The sequence below is a fragment of the Alligator mississippiensis genome, chromosome 3 (genome assembly GCF_030867095.1).
Source record: "Alligator mississippiensis isolate rAllMis1 chromosome 3, rAllMis1, whole genome shotgun sequence".
In the NCBI taxonomy this organism is placed as follows: Eukaryota; Metazoa; Chordata; order Crocodylia; family Alligatoridae; genus Alligator; species Alligator mississippiensis.
The window spans coordinates 145,075,528-145,090,396 of record NC_081826.1 but is presented as its reverse complement, the minus strand read 5'-3'; the positions used below and the strand labels follow the sequence as shown (position 1 = coordinate 145,090,396).

At 45.4% G+C, this 14,869-nt stretch overlaps 1 protein-coding gene across 1 annotated transcript; it reads right to left on the bottom strand.

Annotated features, from left to right (window-relative positions):
- Positions 1-2,517: 2,517 nt before the first annotated feature.
- LOC132249405 (uncharacterized) lies at positions 2,518-11,542 on the bottom strand. The gene is made up of 2 exons (XM_059724474.1): positions 10,881-11,542; positions 2,518-5,130 (listed from the first exon to the last, which is right to left on the bottom strand). The coding sequence occupies exon 2, from the start codon at positions 4,520-4,522 to the stop codon at positions 3,038-3,040; it is 1,485 nt and encodes a 494-aa protein (XP_059580457.1). The 5' UTR covers positions 4,523-5,130; positions 10,881-11,542; the 3' UTR covers positions 2,518-3,037.
- Between the last annotated feature and the right edge of the window lie 3,327 nt (positions 11,543-14,869).

The following is a 14,869-nucleotide window of genomic DNA, read 5'->3' as shown; positions in this document are numbered from 1 at the left end:
CCACAGTAGTCCCAATACAGGGGCTCCAGGTACTTACCTCTTGCTGCTTGAGGTGCAGGGTTTCTTCCACCCTGCTGAGGCATAGATTCTTCCCTTTGTAGGCAGCCTGGACTGGCTCTTCCCTGGAGCTCTGCCTTCTGCAGTTCCTACACCCAGACTGCCTCTTCTGGGCTAGGCCCTGGGCATATGAGCCTCTTCTTGGGTTACCTGACCCTCTATGTTCACCCCTGGTGGGTGGCCATTTTATTTAATGCCCCCTTTGTCATTATAAGTCTGTTATAAGCCCTGGCCTCCCTCCCCCTTTCAGTAATAGGGAAGAGGCCACATTATAGCCATGAGGCATTACTATTTTGAATCCTTTCTGGAACCCTCTGCATATGCTTTTATTTCTCTTTCTGTCTCTTTGTCTGGGGTGCCTAAGTCCATCAGACTTCAGGAACATCCCCCCATTATAGGGGATTGATTCCTGCTTCAGGCTCACTTTAAGTAGCTCTGCACTGCATCGTTTGGCACCCATCACTCTACTTACAAGTGTGGAATAAAAGCAAATTGCTGCCTTCTCAGATTCCTCTCTCACCCTCCAGAATCTTCCATGTCAGTAAAAGCCCAGATCTGAATCTGCAGGGAGGCAGTACTGACCATTCTGCTTCTGTATAAGAATCTAGGGGAGATTCAGGGCTCTTCCTCAGCCTTGTCTCCTGTCTCCAAATATGCCTGTCCAGACAGGAATTCTAAGAGAGATTGTAGAGCACAGCACGTTGGACCCCCAGGCCTGTTTAACCCCTGCAAATCCTGGAATGATTGCTATGTTGGAAACTTTTCGTACATCCTTACATAAAAGATCCTTTTCAAAGTCAGCATCAAGATTGAACAGTGCGGTGCAGACTGTTCCTCATACATGCTATATTTATTTCACTTTAAGATATTCAATGCCTTTGCACCAATGTCAGTGGGCACAGGTCTTCCCGATTTCAGCACTGCTCCCATTTTCACTTGCAATGCTGTGTCCAGTCTTTCTCCTCAGGGTCCTTCCACACAGCCTCCTTTAGCTTCCATTCCAGCACTGAAAGAGCTATGGACCTATTCCTTCTTTCCAGCTTGTGAGGTCATTGTCCTCTCAGTCTTTGAGGGAGTATTCAGACTCAGCACTATACTTTGAGCATGCACTGGGAACAGTTGGTCGGTGTGCTTATCCCCTTTTTCATACCTGGTCATGGTGGCCATGGCTGGTTGTAGCAGTCTTACAGAGTTCACCCACTGTTAAAATCATTCAGGGTTGCACTTTTCCCTATCTTCACAGGATATGTCTACCCAATTTCATCTCACTCTATTGGCCCGTTGTCATCCTGTGTGGTAGCAAGGGAATACTGGTTCATTTTCCAACTGGATCACTATATTAATCTTTGAAGGTATGGTCCTAGCACATTCCCCTGGTCCCAGGAGACCTCTGTTCTTTATAGAAGATGTTTAGATGGCAACAACATGGAGTTCAGCCCATACTACATGCTACATGATTCCAAGAGGCCTCCATAATGCTTTTGGTGGGGTGGTACTCTATTTTTGTTGGTGGTAGATTTGTTAGTTTTGTTTGCTTTTTTTGCTGGAGGGAGTCTGAGACTCACGTCTAGGTATTGTGGGCACTGCTTTGCAGTTACCTACATATGACTCCATGTGAGGACGCCTACGTAACGGAGAGAAGGGAATTATATACCAATAACTGAATTTCTTAAAGCTTTACACACATGCATGCAAACCCTGACAACCTTCCCCTCTTCCTCAAAGTCAGGATTCTGTGATAGAGGAAACTGAGAAGAATATAGGGATGGGAGGAATGTTGCAGGGCTGTGCTGGAGCATACAATGCAGATTCTGTTAAGGTAAAAGTTTCCAGCCGTAAGCTGAGGGAGGGAGTGAAATACACCTCAAAGAAATTCAGTTACTGATGAGTAACTTTTGTTTCTTTACCTTCTAATTAGGTCTTGTTAAGGTCATCCAGCTACCCTCCACCCATATGGATGTTAGTCCCTCCTCCAGTTCCACTAAATTATATATTGAGTTGTTAAAGGGACTTCTAAGATGTCAGTTATCTTTTCAGTAAGCCAACTGTCCCCTTTCAGAACGGCATGTTTAATAAAACAGACAAAACTGGTACCTATGTGCAGCAAACCAGGAAATTATGTCTCATACCAGATAAAAAGTAATTGGATCCATTTTAAGTACAGTATTAAGTGGCAATCTGTGCAACTTACTGACCTCAGAAGAGATCACTATTAGGTACTGTAGCTTGACACCTTAGTGGCTGAACAGGTCTTGCCCTGCTCTGGTTCTAGTGTACCCTCCTTTTGTCTTTTCCTGCCATGCCTTGATGTACTCAGTTGATTTTAAAAAGGAGACTGCCGAAGGATCATAGAGTGAGTCCTAGACCTGGAGAGCAGATCTCTCTCAGACCCTACTAGCCCAATCCTGTCTTCATGAGAGAGAGGCCCTCCTTGCTGTCGTGGAAACACACACAGAGTACTTTTGGGTCAGGTCAGCAGAAGCTTTTATTCAAAAGAAACTACAGCTGTAGGGGGAGTTCCAAAGTGACATGGATTTCCCAAGCACTTGGAAGGGGTCCCCCCCCAAGAGCAAAATCAGGAGGCTTATATACTTTTTAACAGTCGCTTACAACTCACGTGATCATATAGTGAAATTAGCATGAAAAGCGGCTATAATATTACTTCATTATTTCTTTGCTGTTATCAGGATGGGAATTATGGGGGAGATAGGGTTAGTTCACAAACCTCCTTCTTGCACCTGGAAATCTACTTTGTACATACTTTTTTTTTTTTTCTACCTTCAAGGCCGCGGTGAGCGAAGCATTTGCAGAAGAGTTACAAAGAACAATCACTTGCCCTTATCTGTTCTACTGTACCGAGCCAGCAATTCTACACAAAGCAGTTATGTCATCTTATAACTAAAATAATCAAAGTTTAAGGCATATATTTTTTCTGATTCCACAGCCCCCCCCTTTGAGACTATTTAGTCTCACTTTAGCCTTAAATTTCCATTCTCATGAGCCCCTCTATTTCATCATGCAGCCTTTCATGTTTTCTTTCAATCTGCTCACACTTTTGTAACACCATTATTCTAGACTCTGCTGTGGGTTTTCTTGCCTTGCTAAAGCTTCCCCTGCTGGCTTTCACGCAGCAGAGGATCAGTTGCATTAAGACATAGAACATTATCAGAACTATCAAGACAAGCAATATTCCATACAGGATTTTCTTGCCAAGGGCCCCGAAATCTGGGAGCCAGGAGGTTAGCCAAGACCACATTTCTTCTAGACCCCAGTCAGTATTTTCTGAGGCCACTTGATGTAGGACCCTTAACTGATTTCGGATTTTGCGAATGTCAGTTTCGATTCGCATGTCCTGATTGACATAGACACAACAGGTGGAGTTTACTAAGGCACATACTCCTCCCTGGGATACCAATAGGTAATCTAGGGCTATGCGGTGTTGTATAGTTACTTGTGAGATCTGGGAGATCTCTTTTTGCAGAGCCTGAATTGCATCCGCAGTGGCATTTCCCATAGCTTCCATTGTGGCTGAAATGTTAATTATGGCTAGTTCCAATTCTCTTACTCCAAGCCATGGTATGAAGGTTCTCACAAATCGATGGAACCCTGTGTTTCTGGTAGCTAAGGGGTTAACTGCCCTTTTCATGTGATGGTTGAAATTTTTTACTTGTTCCAGATATATTGCACTATGCATTTCGAAACCAGGGATAACACGTCCAAGAGTGCATGCCCCCACCCAATTCCAGGGCAAGATTTTATGAGCCCTGTTTCCGCAGAGCCAGTAAAGGCCTGGGGCAGAAAGGGTACTCAAATCTCGACAGCTGTTGTGCCCTATCCGGCACTTTCGATTGATATGCATCGTATAGGACGGTCCACGTTCGGCTGCTATCCTGCTGGACCGAGATATATTACAAGAAGTAAAATTGGAGTGCATGTAAAATTCCGATCTGTTTGCAATGAGAGCAACATGAGGTTCCTCAGAAAAGTTGTAAACCATGAATCCTGTACAATTGAGAGAGGGTACGTTACCCAACAGGATTCCACTGGTGCTACTAGGGCTATAATCTAGAGTAGTTAGGCAATGAGGGTAGTGTCCTACAGGTGTGGCTTTATTATAAGCTCCGGTGTTGTTGGATCTGTAACAGAAAGGCGCCTCTACTCTTGGGGAGATTATCCAGTTAGCAGGGGCGGCCCTCCATTCTTTAGGAGCGGACCGATGGGCAGCTAACGAGTAGTGTCTAACGAAGCCGCCGTTTATTGTTCCCCATTGCTGGAGGGATATTGGTACTCCGATCATTGGGATTCCTTGGTGTAGGTGTGCTGGGCTGTGAGAGCATATCCAGCAGTCACTTTTATTTCCAGCTTGAGCCACCGCATGGGAGATCTGCAAATACAAATTTTTCTCCCACCCCCCTTGGGTGATACTGAGATACCCAAGTGTGATATATAAGGATATCAGTGCCATTTTTAGATACAGGAGGGACAAAGAATCTTAACAACAAACATAACCAGCACCAGTAAGAAAAAGAACACTACCAGCCAAACCCAGGATGGCAGCCAAAGTCTTTCTTCGTCCTCTGGGCTCAAGTTACCTAAAGGACTGATAATGTCGGCTCTTGGTCTTGATCGAGGTGGTGATCTTCCGAATGGGAGCATTCACTTTCTTCGAGGCCGAAGATGATATCTTCGTTCTTCAACTGATGAATCCGGCTGGGCTGAGGTGTTGGGTGCAGGGGAGAGGTTACTAGCACTTGCACCCTGATGCTCCTCACTTGCCTGAGTGAGGTCCTGAGGGTCTTTGTCCTTGGCCTCAGGGAAAGATCCCAACCTTGGTTGGAATACAGCTGCTTCGGGGTCCAATGGAGGTGATACCTTCTTGCAGTGCGAGGCGTGAGTCCACGTTTGGTGACCTTGGCAACGAACAGCAGAATTAGTGGTTAGAAGTACCTGGAAAGGTCCTTTCCATCTGGGTTGAAGTGCGTTTTTCCGTTGATAGACCTTTACGTAGATCCAATCCCCTGGTTCGAGGTTGTGACAGGGAACATCCGGTGGTTGAGGTAAGGCTTCTTGGACCTGTGAATGAACAGACCTGGCATACTTCATTAATGCCTTGCAATAATTTAGTACAGTTTCATCAGTTAATTGTAGGTCTGTTTGGTGAGGGGCAACAGGTGGTGTAGCTGGCATCCTCATGGGTCGTGCCATGAGTATTTCATAAGGGGTTAGGCCATGTTTTCTGTTAACAGTGTTTCTAATGTGCATAAAAGCAATGGGCAGTGCATCAGGCCATTTGAGGCCTGTTTCAGCACAAATCTTCGAAATGCGCGTTTTTAAATCAGAGTTTTTACGTTCTACAGCACCACTTGACTGTGGATGATAACTACAGTGTAGGTGTTGCTGTATGTTGAGTGCTTGGCAGATGTTTTTTACTATCTGTCCTGTGAAATGGGTGCCACGGTCACTATCTATTGTGAGGGGCAATCCAAATCTAGGGATGAATTCTTTGAGCAATTTCTTTGCTACAGTGATGGAATCAGCACGTACGCATGGGTAGGCTTCCACCCATCCAGAGAACACATCAATAATAACAAGAATGTACTCATAAGAACAGCACTTAGGTAGCTGCACAAAATCAATTTGCAGATTTACAAACGGTCCCCATGGAGGGGGATGGGCTGCGGGTGTCATTTTTACCCATTGCCCAATGTTGTGAGCTAAGCAGATGGGACAGGAGCTACAGTACTGTTGTGCCATGGAAGGAAAATTTGGGGCAAACCAATTTCTTTGTACTGTAGCAATCATTCCTCCTTTGCTCATATGGGCCACAGAGTGGGTTAAACGAGCAAGATGTGGCAATAGCTCTCTAGGCGCCACCAGGCGGCCGTCCAGGGAGCGCCAGAGAGAGTCGGGGTGCAGTGAACATCCTGCACGCAGCCAGTCATTTATTTCCTTTTTTGGGGCCTGATTTTGAAGAAGGGCCAGACTTGAAAGGCTAGCCAAAGGAGACTGGTCTGCTGAAAAACAAACAAAAACAGAGTTAGGAGCCTGTGGGCCAGAAAGGGCCGCATTTCTGGCAGAACGGTCTGCCAGATCATTTCCTCGTGTGACATCATCAAAGGGTTTCTCATGAGCTTTACATTTAACAATAGCAATAGCAAGAGGCAATTGAATAGCTTCTAAGAGCGCTTTTACATAACAACCATGACTGATTTGGGTCCCTGATGAAGTGAGGAACCCTCTTTGTTTCCAGATTTGTCCAAAATCATGAACAACACCAAAAGCATACTTAGAGTCAGTATAAATGGTTGTGGTTTGATTTTTTTGCAAGAATGCAAGCACGTGTTAAAGCAATGAGTTCAGCAACTTGAGCAGAACGAGCTTGGGGTAAAGAATAGGCTTCCAAAACAGCATACTGAGTGCATACTGCATATCCCGCAACTAATTTGCCTGCATCATTTCTAAGACAGGAGCCATCAACAAACAAAACAAGGTCAGAGTTCGGGATAGGAATGTCCTTGAGGTCAGTTCGAGGGGTTAACAATTGAGTTGTGACAGACAGGCAATCATGAGGCTCACCATCAGAGGCAATAGGCAGAAGTGACGCAGGATTCAGAATTGAACAGCAATTTAAGGTTACATTTGCAGCTGACAGTAGAAGTTTCTCATATTTAGTAAGACGGGAATTGGAAATGTGCTGAGTTTTGCCCTTGAGCAGAAGGGCCATCACAGCATGTGGAACTGCAACGGTTAAAGAGTGTCCCAAAACTAGAGAATCTGCCTTTTCAACCAACAAGGCAGCAGCTGCAACTGAACGGAGGCAAGGAGGAAGTCCCACAGCTACGGGATCAAGGGCAGAGCTGTAATATGCAATTGGGCGATGCTTTCCACCATGCAGCTGAGTGAGTACTCCTAAAGCGATTCCTTCCTGTTGATGACAAAACAAGGTAAAGGGTTTCTTATAATTAGGAAGTCCAAGAGCAGGAGCAAGAGTGAGGGCTTGCTTAAGGGCCACAAATGCTTGTTCAGCTTCAGGAGTCCAAGGGAGGGGTTCCGGGGTGGTATCATGAGTGAATGCTTGCAAGGGTTTTGCAAAAGCAGCATAACCCAGGATCCACTGTCTACAATAACCCGTTGCACCTAAGAATCCCCTCATCTGTTTTCTAGTCATAGGTTTGGGAATGTTGAGGATAGCTTCAACTCTACTAGGGGAAAGGTGTCGTTCTCCTGCTGAGATATCATGCCCTAAATAATGTACCTTAGACTTGCAGAGCTGCAATTTAGATTTTGAGGCCTTGTGGCCTTTCTGAGCTAAAGCTGTGAGGAGTGTCAAAGTATCTTGCTCACAGGCCTCTAAAGTGGGTGAGGCTAACAATAGATCATCAACGTACTGAACAAGGGTGGACCCCCCTTTGAATGTGATAGGATCCAAATCTTTTTTTAGGATCTGGGAAAACAGGGTTGGGGACTCTGTATATCCCTGAGGGAGTCTTGTCCAGGTATATTGAAATCCCTGATAAGTAAATGCAAACAGATACTGGCTATCCTTATGAACGGGGATAGAGAAAAAAGCAGAACAAAGATCCACTACTGTGAAATATGTAGCATCTGAAGGGATACAGGAAAGAATAGTGGCAGGGTTAGGGACCACGGGGAAAGCGGGTAACACAGCGGCATTTACAGCTCGAAGATCTTGCACAAAGCGATACGTATCTTTACCAGGTTTTTTGACAGGTAGGATAGGTGTGTTGCAAGGGGAGCGTATTGGGACAATAATCCCTTGCTCAAGGAGTGAGGAAACGACAGGCTTGATCCCTTCCTCAGCTTCCTTTGAGATGGGGTACTGTGGGACACGAGGAAGTGGCTTGGCAGGGTTCAGGATGATACGCACTGGTTCAGCACTCAGCATGTTCCCCACTTCATTCGCATGGGTGGACCACAGCTGTGGAGGTACTCGTGCCAACAGTTCCTCTTGCAAGTAGGAAGTGTCAGGATCAGAGTACTCCTGGGTTAGCAAAGCCACAAGCTCGGTTTCCCTATGTTCCGGTACCTCAAGGTAAACACCATCTGGGCTACAATAAATCACGCATCCCAGTTTACACAGCAAATCCTTACCAAGAAGGTTGACAGGTGCACAGGGGCTAAGAAGAAAGGCATGATTTTCAGACAAAGGGCCAATAGAGATGGAGACAGGTTCAGAGACGGGATGTGGGATAGGTTGTCTGCCTATACCGACAGCATTTACAGTTTCAGGAGAATAAGGTAGAAAAGGAAACTCAGCAGCCTTTAGCGTGGAGCGGGACGCTCCGGTGTCAACAAGACAGGAGACAGGTTTACCAGAAATAAGGCATTCAACAAATGGACCAGATTGGTCAGTAGCAAGCAAAGGAGCAATGATGTCACTGTCCCTCAGGCTGTCCTATTCAACACTGGGAAAATTGACAGGAAGTGGAGGTGGGGGCTGGGGTCTGGGTCCTTGGCCGGGGCGGTTGGGGCATTCTGATTTCCAATGTCCTTCTTGCTTGCAATAATGACATTGGTTCCCATAGCCTGGGTTTTGTGGGCTCAAGGATCTATCTCTTCCCCTGAATCTACCCGGGCCTTCCCTTCCCCGTCCTCGTCCCCTTCCTCTACCTGGACCCTGCAACTGCGAAATCTGTAAGGCCATTAACTTAAACTCGGCACTGTCTTTAGACCGTTCCAATTTGTTATGAAAATGGTTAGCCGCAGCAAGGACTTCAGTCAAATCTTTAGTTTCCCAGCCAATAATTACTGTTTGAATTTTCTCAGCAATTTTAGGGTTAAGTCCCTGGACGAATGCTGCCACTATTGCTTGTTTAGCATTTCCGACTGGGTTATCCATTCCTGAGTATCGTTCAAATGCCTGTTTGAGGCGTTCTAAATAGTCACTGGGGTGTTCATTTTTGTTTTGTTTACAGGTATTTATTTTGGTCCAGTCTGCCTTTTTTGGGCAAATTGTGAGAACTGCCTGAACCAAAGCATTTCTCTTGTCAATAAAGTCTTGGCCAATCCCTGGGTTTTGATCTGGCCAAGTACAGGCAGCGTACAGACGTAGCATAGTCTCCTTGGGCAAAATGGATCGCATGAGCTGATTAATGTCAGCCCATGTTGGATTATAACAATTTATAACAGTCTGCAATTCTTCCTGAAATTTTTCTGGGTCTTCCCTGATTTTTGGGAACTTTTGAGTTAAATTGTAGAGATCACCTGGAGTCCAGGGTGCATGCACAGTTACTATATTTTGTCCATCGGTGCCAATGCCTGGCATTTGTCTTAGGGGGTAAACTTGTGCAGTTCGGGATCTCAGATTGATGGGAGATCTTTCCATGCCTATTCCCATTCTTCTAAATACACCTGTGGTGGGTTGTGACCCAGGAGTAAATTGCCACACTGGTGATGATTGAGTGGCAGATATGGTGGATGAGTCCGGACTATTAAGCTCCGTGGATGGATTTACTGAAGGAGCTTCAGCTAATGGGTCACTAGCCTGGGCTGCAGCCTGATGTTGAACCGGTTGTTGCTGATGTGGGAGTCCCAGGAGAGCAGGGTTCGAACAAAGGTCAAGGATATCCTCTGCTGGCTCCGGTGGTGGGGACGCCCCGGGCAATGCTGGATACATCTGAGCGGTGGCCAGCATGTAATTTGGGGGAGCAGCCAATTTCTCCCGAACAGCTTTTAACTGCTGTTTTAATTTTCCTTGAGAGTCTTTTAGGCTCCTAGTTTGAGATTCTGTCCGCCTTTTGGACATTTCATCATACCAATAAAAGAACGCGTCCCACTGGTTTTGTGGTGTTTTGGATCCACGGGACTCTAACGCCCCTCTCAAGTGCACTATTTTATCCTGATCAAATGTTCCTTCCTGTGGAAAATGTTTCACAGGATCATCCCTAGTATACCAGTTCCACTTATCCAGGTACTTGCAAGTCTCGGGAGAATAGTGTGTGTACATAAAGTACGCCGGAGTCCCCTTAGGGGGGACAGGAACCTGTTTAGACTGACTTGTTCCCATTTTCAGTCACACAGGGAGATGTAGGAGAGGCTTATTTAGGATGTCCGGGCCACTCAGTGCCTTGCCCCGCAGTTTTTCACTGCCCAGACAAAAGGCTTCTGACCCGACACCGGCTCATAAAATGGAAATGGGGAGGGAAACACTAGAGGGATCCTTTCACTCCTGCTTTCGGCAGAAGCTACTGGGATGAGGGATTTGGAAAAGACAAAATCACTCAGACGCCCTGTCCACTGGGTCACAAGGTTCCAGTTGGGTCCCCTTGCTTTCAAAACTGCCCTGTCAGGCAGAATTGGGGCGGCTGAACCCAACCGTAGTCTCAGTCCTGGTCAGTGGCTCATATTTCTAAATACACACACACATTCATTCGATAAGCCCTGTCCACTGGGTCACGAGGTTCCAGTTGGGCCCCCTTGCTTTCAAAACTGCCCTGTCAGGCAGAATTGGGGCAGCTGAGCCCAACCGTAGTCTCAGTCCTGGTCAGTGGCTCATATTTCTAAATACACACACACATGCACATTTATTCAGTCAGCCAGACCTCCTACCCCACACCGCCTTAGTTAATTAACTACAAGCCCGATGTGCTGTTGGATGAAGGTGCCTCAAACAGTTTCTCCCTAAAACGTACGTTACCAGACACAAAATGGGATCCTTTACCAGACAGAAAATTTTAGCCGGCAGTAAGGTTCAGACTGACCTGTTTTAACAAGGTTCAGATCCAGTTACCACGGCCAAGTTGGGAGCCTACAGGCAGTCCTCCTCCGAAACCCCAATAGAGATTTTGAATTAGGTCTCTTACCTCTCAAGTTTGGCGCCTCAGGGTTCGGGGGGGGGGTAGCCTGCGGTCCTCCTTCCTCAGCCTGTGTTCTGGATCCGAGTCACGGCACCAGGAATTGTCATGGAAACACACACAGAGTACTTTTGGGTCAGGTCAGCAGAAGCTTTTATTCAAAAGAAACTACAGCTGTAGGGAGAGTTCCAAAGTGACATGGATTTCCCAAGCACTTGGAAGGGGTCCCCCCCCAAGAGCAAAATCAGGAGGCTTATATACTTTTTAACAGTCGCTTACAACTCACGTGATCATATAGTGAAATTAGCATGAAAAGCGGCTATAATATTACTTCATTATTTCTTTGCTGTTATCAGGATGGGAATTATGGGGGAGGTGGGCTTAGTTCACAAACCTCCTTCTTGCACCTGGAAATCTACTTTGTACATACTTTTTTTTTCTACCTTCAAGGCCGCGGTGAGCAAAGCATTTGCAGAAGAGTTACAAAGAACAAACACTTGCCCTTATCTGTTCTACTGTACCGAGCCAGCAATTCTACACAAAGCGGTTATGTCATCTTATAACTAAAATAATCAAAGTTTAAGGCATATATTTTTTCTGATTCCACATTGCTCATCTGTACCTCTAGAACACCTATTGCCTTTATCGGCTATTCATGGCCTCTGACCTCCCCTGTGTCGGGACCCAGGGCAGCCGGCCAGCAGCTCTCCCTGACTCCCACCCGGGCAGATAAAGGTCCGGGGCCTTAGAAGGCCGTCAGGCGGGTACTTGTGACGCTTGGAGTGGAATTAATTAGGCAGACGCTTATCGGTTGCAAAGCAAGATTATTTACTCACGCCGTCAAGGTGGTGAATAGCGGAGGTCAGAGATACTTGGTTAGTTACAGCTTAAGGTTCTTAGGTCGTATGTCGGTCTGCATAAGAGTTCGTTGATCGAGCAGATAAACGGAGAAAAAATCGGGCCGGCAGGTCGTTGATTTACGTCTGATAAGGTCGAGACGGGGGAGACTGACAAGCGATCAATTTGTCAGTTATTCTCACGCATACGTTCAGAGGTTTTTCAGGTGTGTGTGCGGAGGTCTTCCGTTCTTCATGGAAGTGAAGATGGGTTTTATTTGTGTAATAGCCAATTGCTTTTCGCCACGTCATAAATTTAATTAGAATCGCCAATTGTATAGTGGTTTTTATTAGGGTGTTTGTCATAGGGACACTCCCCTGTCATTCCGACCAATTATAATGATTTATATAAAGCAAAGAAGGCAAAAGTTTTTATCTCTGTTAGTGGCGCAGTAATAAATTTCTTTTTGACATGCGCAGCAAAAAAAACCCTGTTATTATCATCTTGTTAGTTAACCCTTAGTTACCTTGTATAGACTAAAACTGTTTTGATTAATATATTTCTTGCTTGTGGCATGGGCAGTACTTAATTTGGTTGTGACACCCTGTAGCCATACAAATACCTTGCAAAAGTTGCTGTTCAATCATTCTCCCTTACTGGGGCCTCAGCCTTCTATGACCTCTCCCCCTTTGCTCTCTTTGGGCCTTCCAGCCCAAGGGCACTGTGCTGCACCTGGCATTTGGGCTCTAGCTTTTGTCTCGCCTACTCTGGTCCTGTTTCCACCTTGCTGTGGGTACTGGGGTTCCCTGATCTGTGCCCTGTTAGGGCCTTGGTGGGATCTCCTCCACCCCTGATAGTCTCAACGTAGACTGCTGTTATAACTGCAAACCACAATGTAAGCCCCCTGGCTGTAACAAAACTCTAAGCCCACTGGCTGTATACCAGAACATTTCTCCTCCTGGGCCCTAGCCCCCTGCAAGTTCTCAGCTCCTTACTTGAAGTTCCAAGTATAGCAGGATGCCAGGCATTAGCTCAGCCACAGCCAGCTTGCTGCATTGCTTTTCCCCCTGCAGCTTGCAAGTCCAAACCATCTGCTCTGGCTCAGGCTCTGGGTTTGTTTCTTAAGCCCTGCCCACTTCTGGTCAGGTACCTTGCTAGCCCTGGCACAGCTGCCTCTTTCTCATTCTAATGGTATGCTGGTCTAGCTGCTGTGGCAATACCCCTTCTAGCCCTCAAGCAGGTCTCTGCCCTATTGTACTATTGTAGAGCAGCCAGCTCTGCAATAGGCATTCATAGTCTCTGACCCTTGGCTGCCTATTCCTCTACAGCCAGCTTATCATCAAGACAGTGTTTCCCTCTATTTGGGTAACTGCTGCTGCTTTTCCCTTTAAAGTAATGGGGAGCCTCTGACTCCCTCTTACAGATACCCTATGGGGTTAAACCACCCCTGAATTTTTTTTTTTCTGTAGTTCTAAATTCTTTGAAAAGTGTTCTAGGAACTTTTTTTTGCACCATCCTCTCAAAAGTCCAATGTATTTTGTCAGATGTGGAGTGTATTTTCCATTATACGTTACTGTTGTCTTGGGTATCACAAATATCTCCCTGGTTTTTTAAATATTTTTGAAACAAAGCCCCATCTTTCTTCCTTTTCATAGATGGATCACACCTATTGAGGATTTTTTCAAATTTTCATTTTTGTTTGTAGGACTCCAAAGTATTTCAGGTAGGCCTGCAAGGAAAAATGTACAGTTACTATTTTATTATTTATAGTGAAGTAGATGACAGATTTTTCTTTCATCTGTGCTGTCCTTTCCCCTTTCATACTGTCAGGTTTTGCACTTACCTGTGATACTGTCTGTGTATCCTGCTGCCCTGTACCATGGGAACATTTTCTCACTCAGTGTGCCTCTCTCCATTCATACCTCTCTTTTTAAACATGTTTCTTTGTCCAACCTATCAATAAATACCCTAATCATTTTCCTTTCAATACACATTTAAAAAACTAATTTAGACTATTCTCTTTGTTCTTGGGGGACAGGACTAGGAATAATGGCCAAAAACTGCTGTAGAGTAAATTTAGGTTGGAGATTAGGAGGAACTTTCTCACTGTGAGCTTTGGAACAACCTAACTAGAGAGTTTGGGGAATCTCCATCCCTGGAAATGATTAAGAGCAGAATAGACAAACACTTGACTGGAATGGTGTAGTCAGGGCTGATCCTGCCTGGAGCAGGGGATGGACTAGATGACCTCATGAGGTCCCTTCCAGCCCTACTTTCTTATGATCCTAAAGGAGCACCACTACTTTGTAACTGCTTTGAGAGATATCAGTCTTGATATAAAACCATATGCTGGAGATGCAGCACATTATTTCCTTGCTTTATTTCCTTGCCTTTACTCTGCAAAAAATGTTTGGCCAGAAATTACTGACATCCAATAAATAATTTGAGGTGAGGGAGCTTCATTTTTTTTCCCCTCCTACACACCTTATTCTGTCAAATTCAAACTTCTTTTGCTCCAGGCAGTGCAGTCTATTGTAAGGAGTCTTGTCACAGTTGCTCTACATCCACAGTCCTTCCTTTACAGAATGCTGGGGCTTTGGATGCTTGATTTCATACTTCTTTCTTTGGTTTGACATTGGATGGATCTCCAGGACTATGCTGTACTTCTGTATGCCCATGTATTTCCCTCTTGCTGCTGCAGGCCCTTGTTTTGTGTGCATAGAACTTTCAGTTGAAAAGCTCCTTTCCCAGCTAGTCTGACTAGGAAAAGTGGCATCAGCTACAACACGCTAATAGTACCCAGGTTGAGGGTCCTGCCTTCTTTATATGGACATTAAAGTGGTCATGGAAAATTTTGGATGTTGAACTTTACCACAGTCTGGCCGGCCAGATTTTCCCTTGCACAACTGCTGTGTGTGCTGCCTTCCTGTAGCCTCAACATTGCTGTTTTTGTTGCAGCTTGAGTTCCTTGGACTCATTCCGGAAGAAATCTGCTATGTGGTTGCAGGATATTAACACCCTTTGAAGCATTTATAGCTTTACAAGAAATTTCTTGGTTTGTGTTAAATAGAATATACCGCAATAATATTATAAAGGTAATAAAAATGTAAAAATGAAATGTGTTTTTTTTATTAGGTACTGTACCAGCAGAGAGCATGGAG

Excerpts from the sequence above, each read along its gene's own strand:
- LOC132249405 (XM_059724474.1), bottom strand. The coding sequence starts at position 4,522 with ATGGCACTGATATCCTTATATATCACACTTGGGTATCTCAGTATCACC.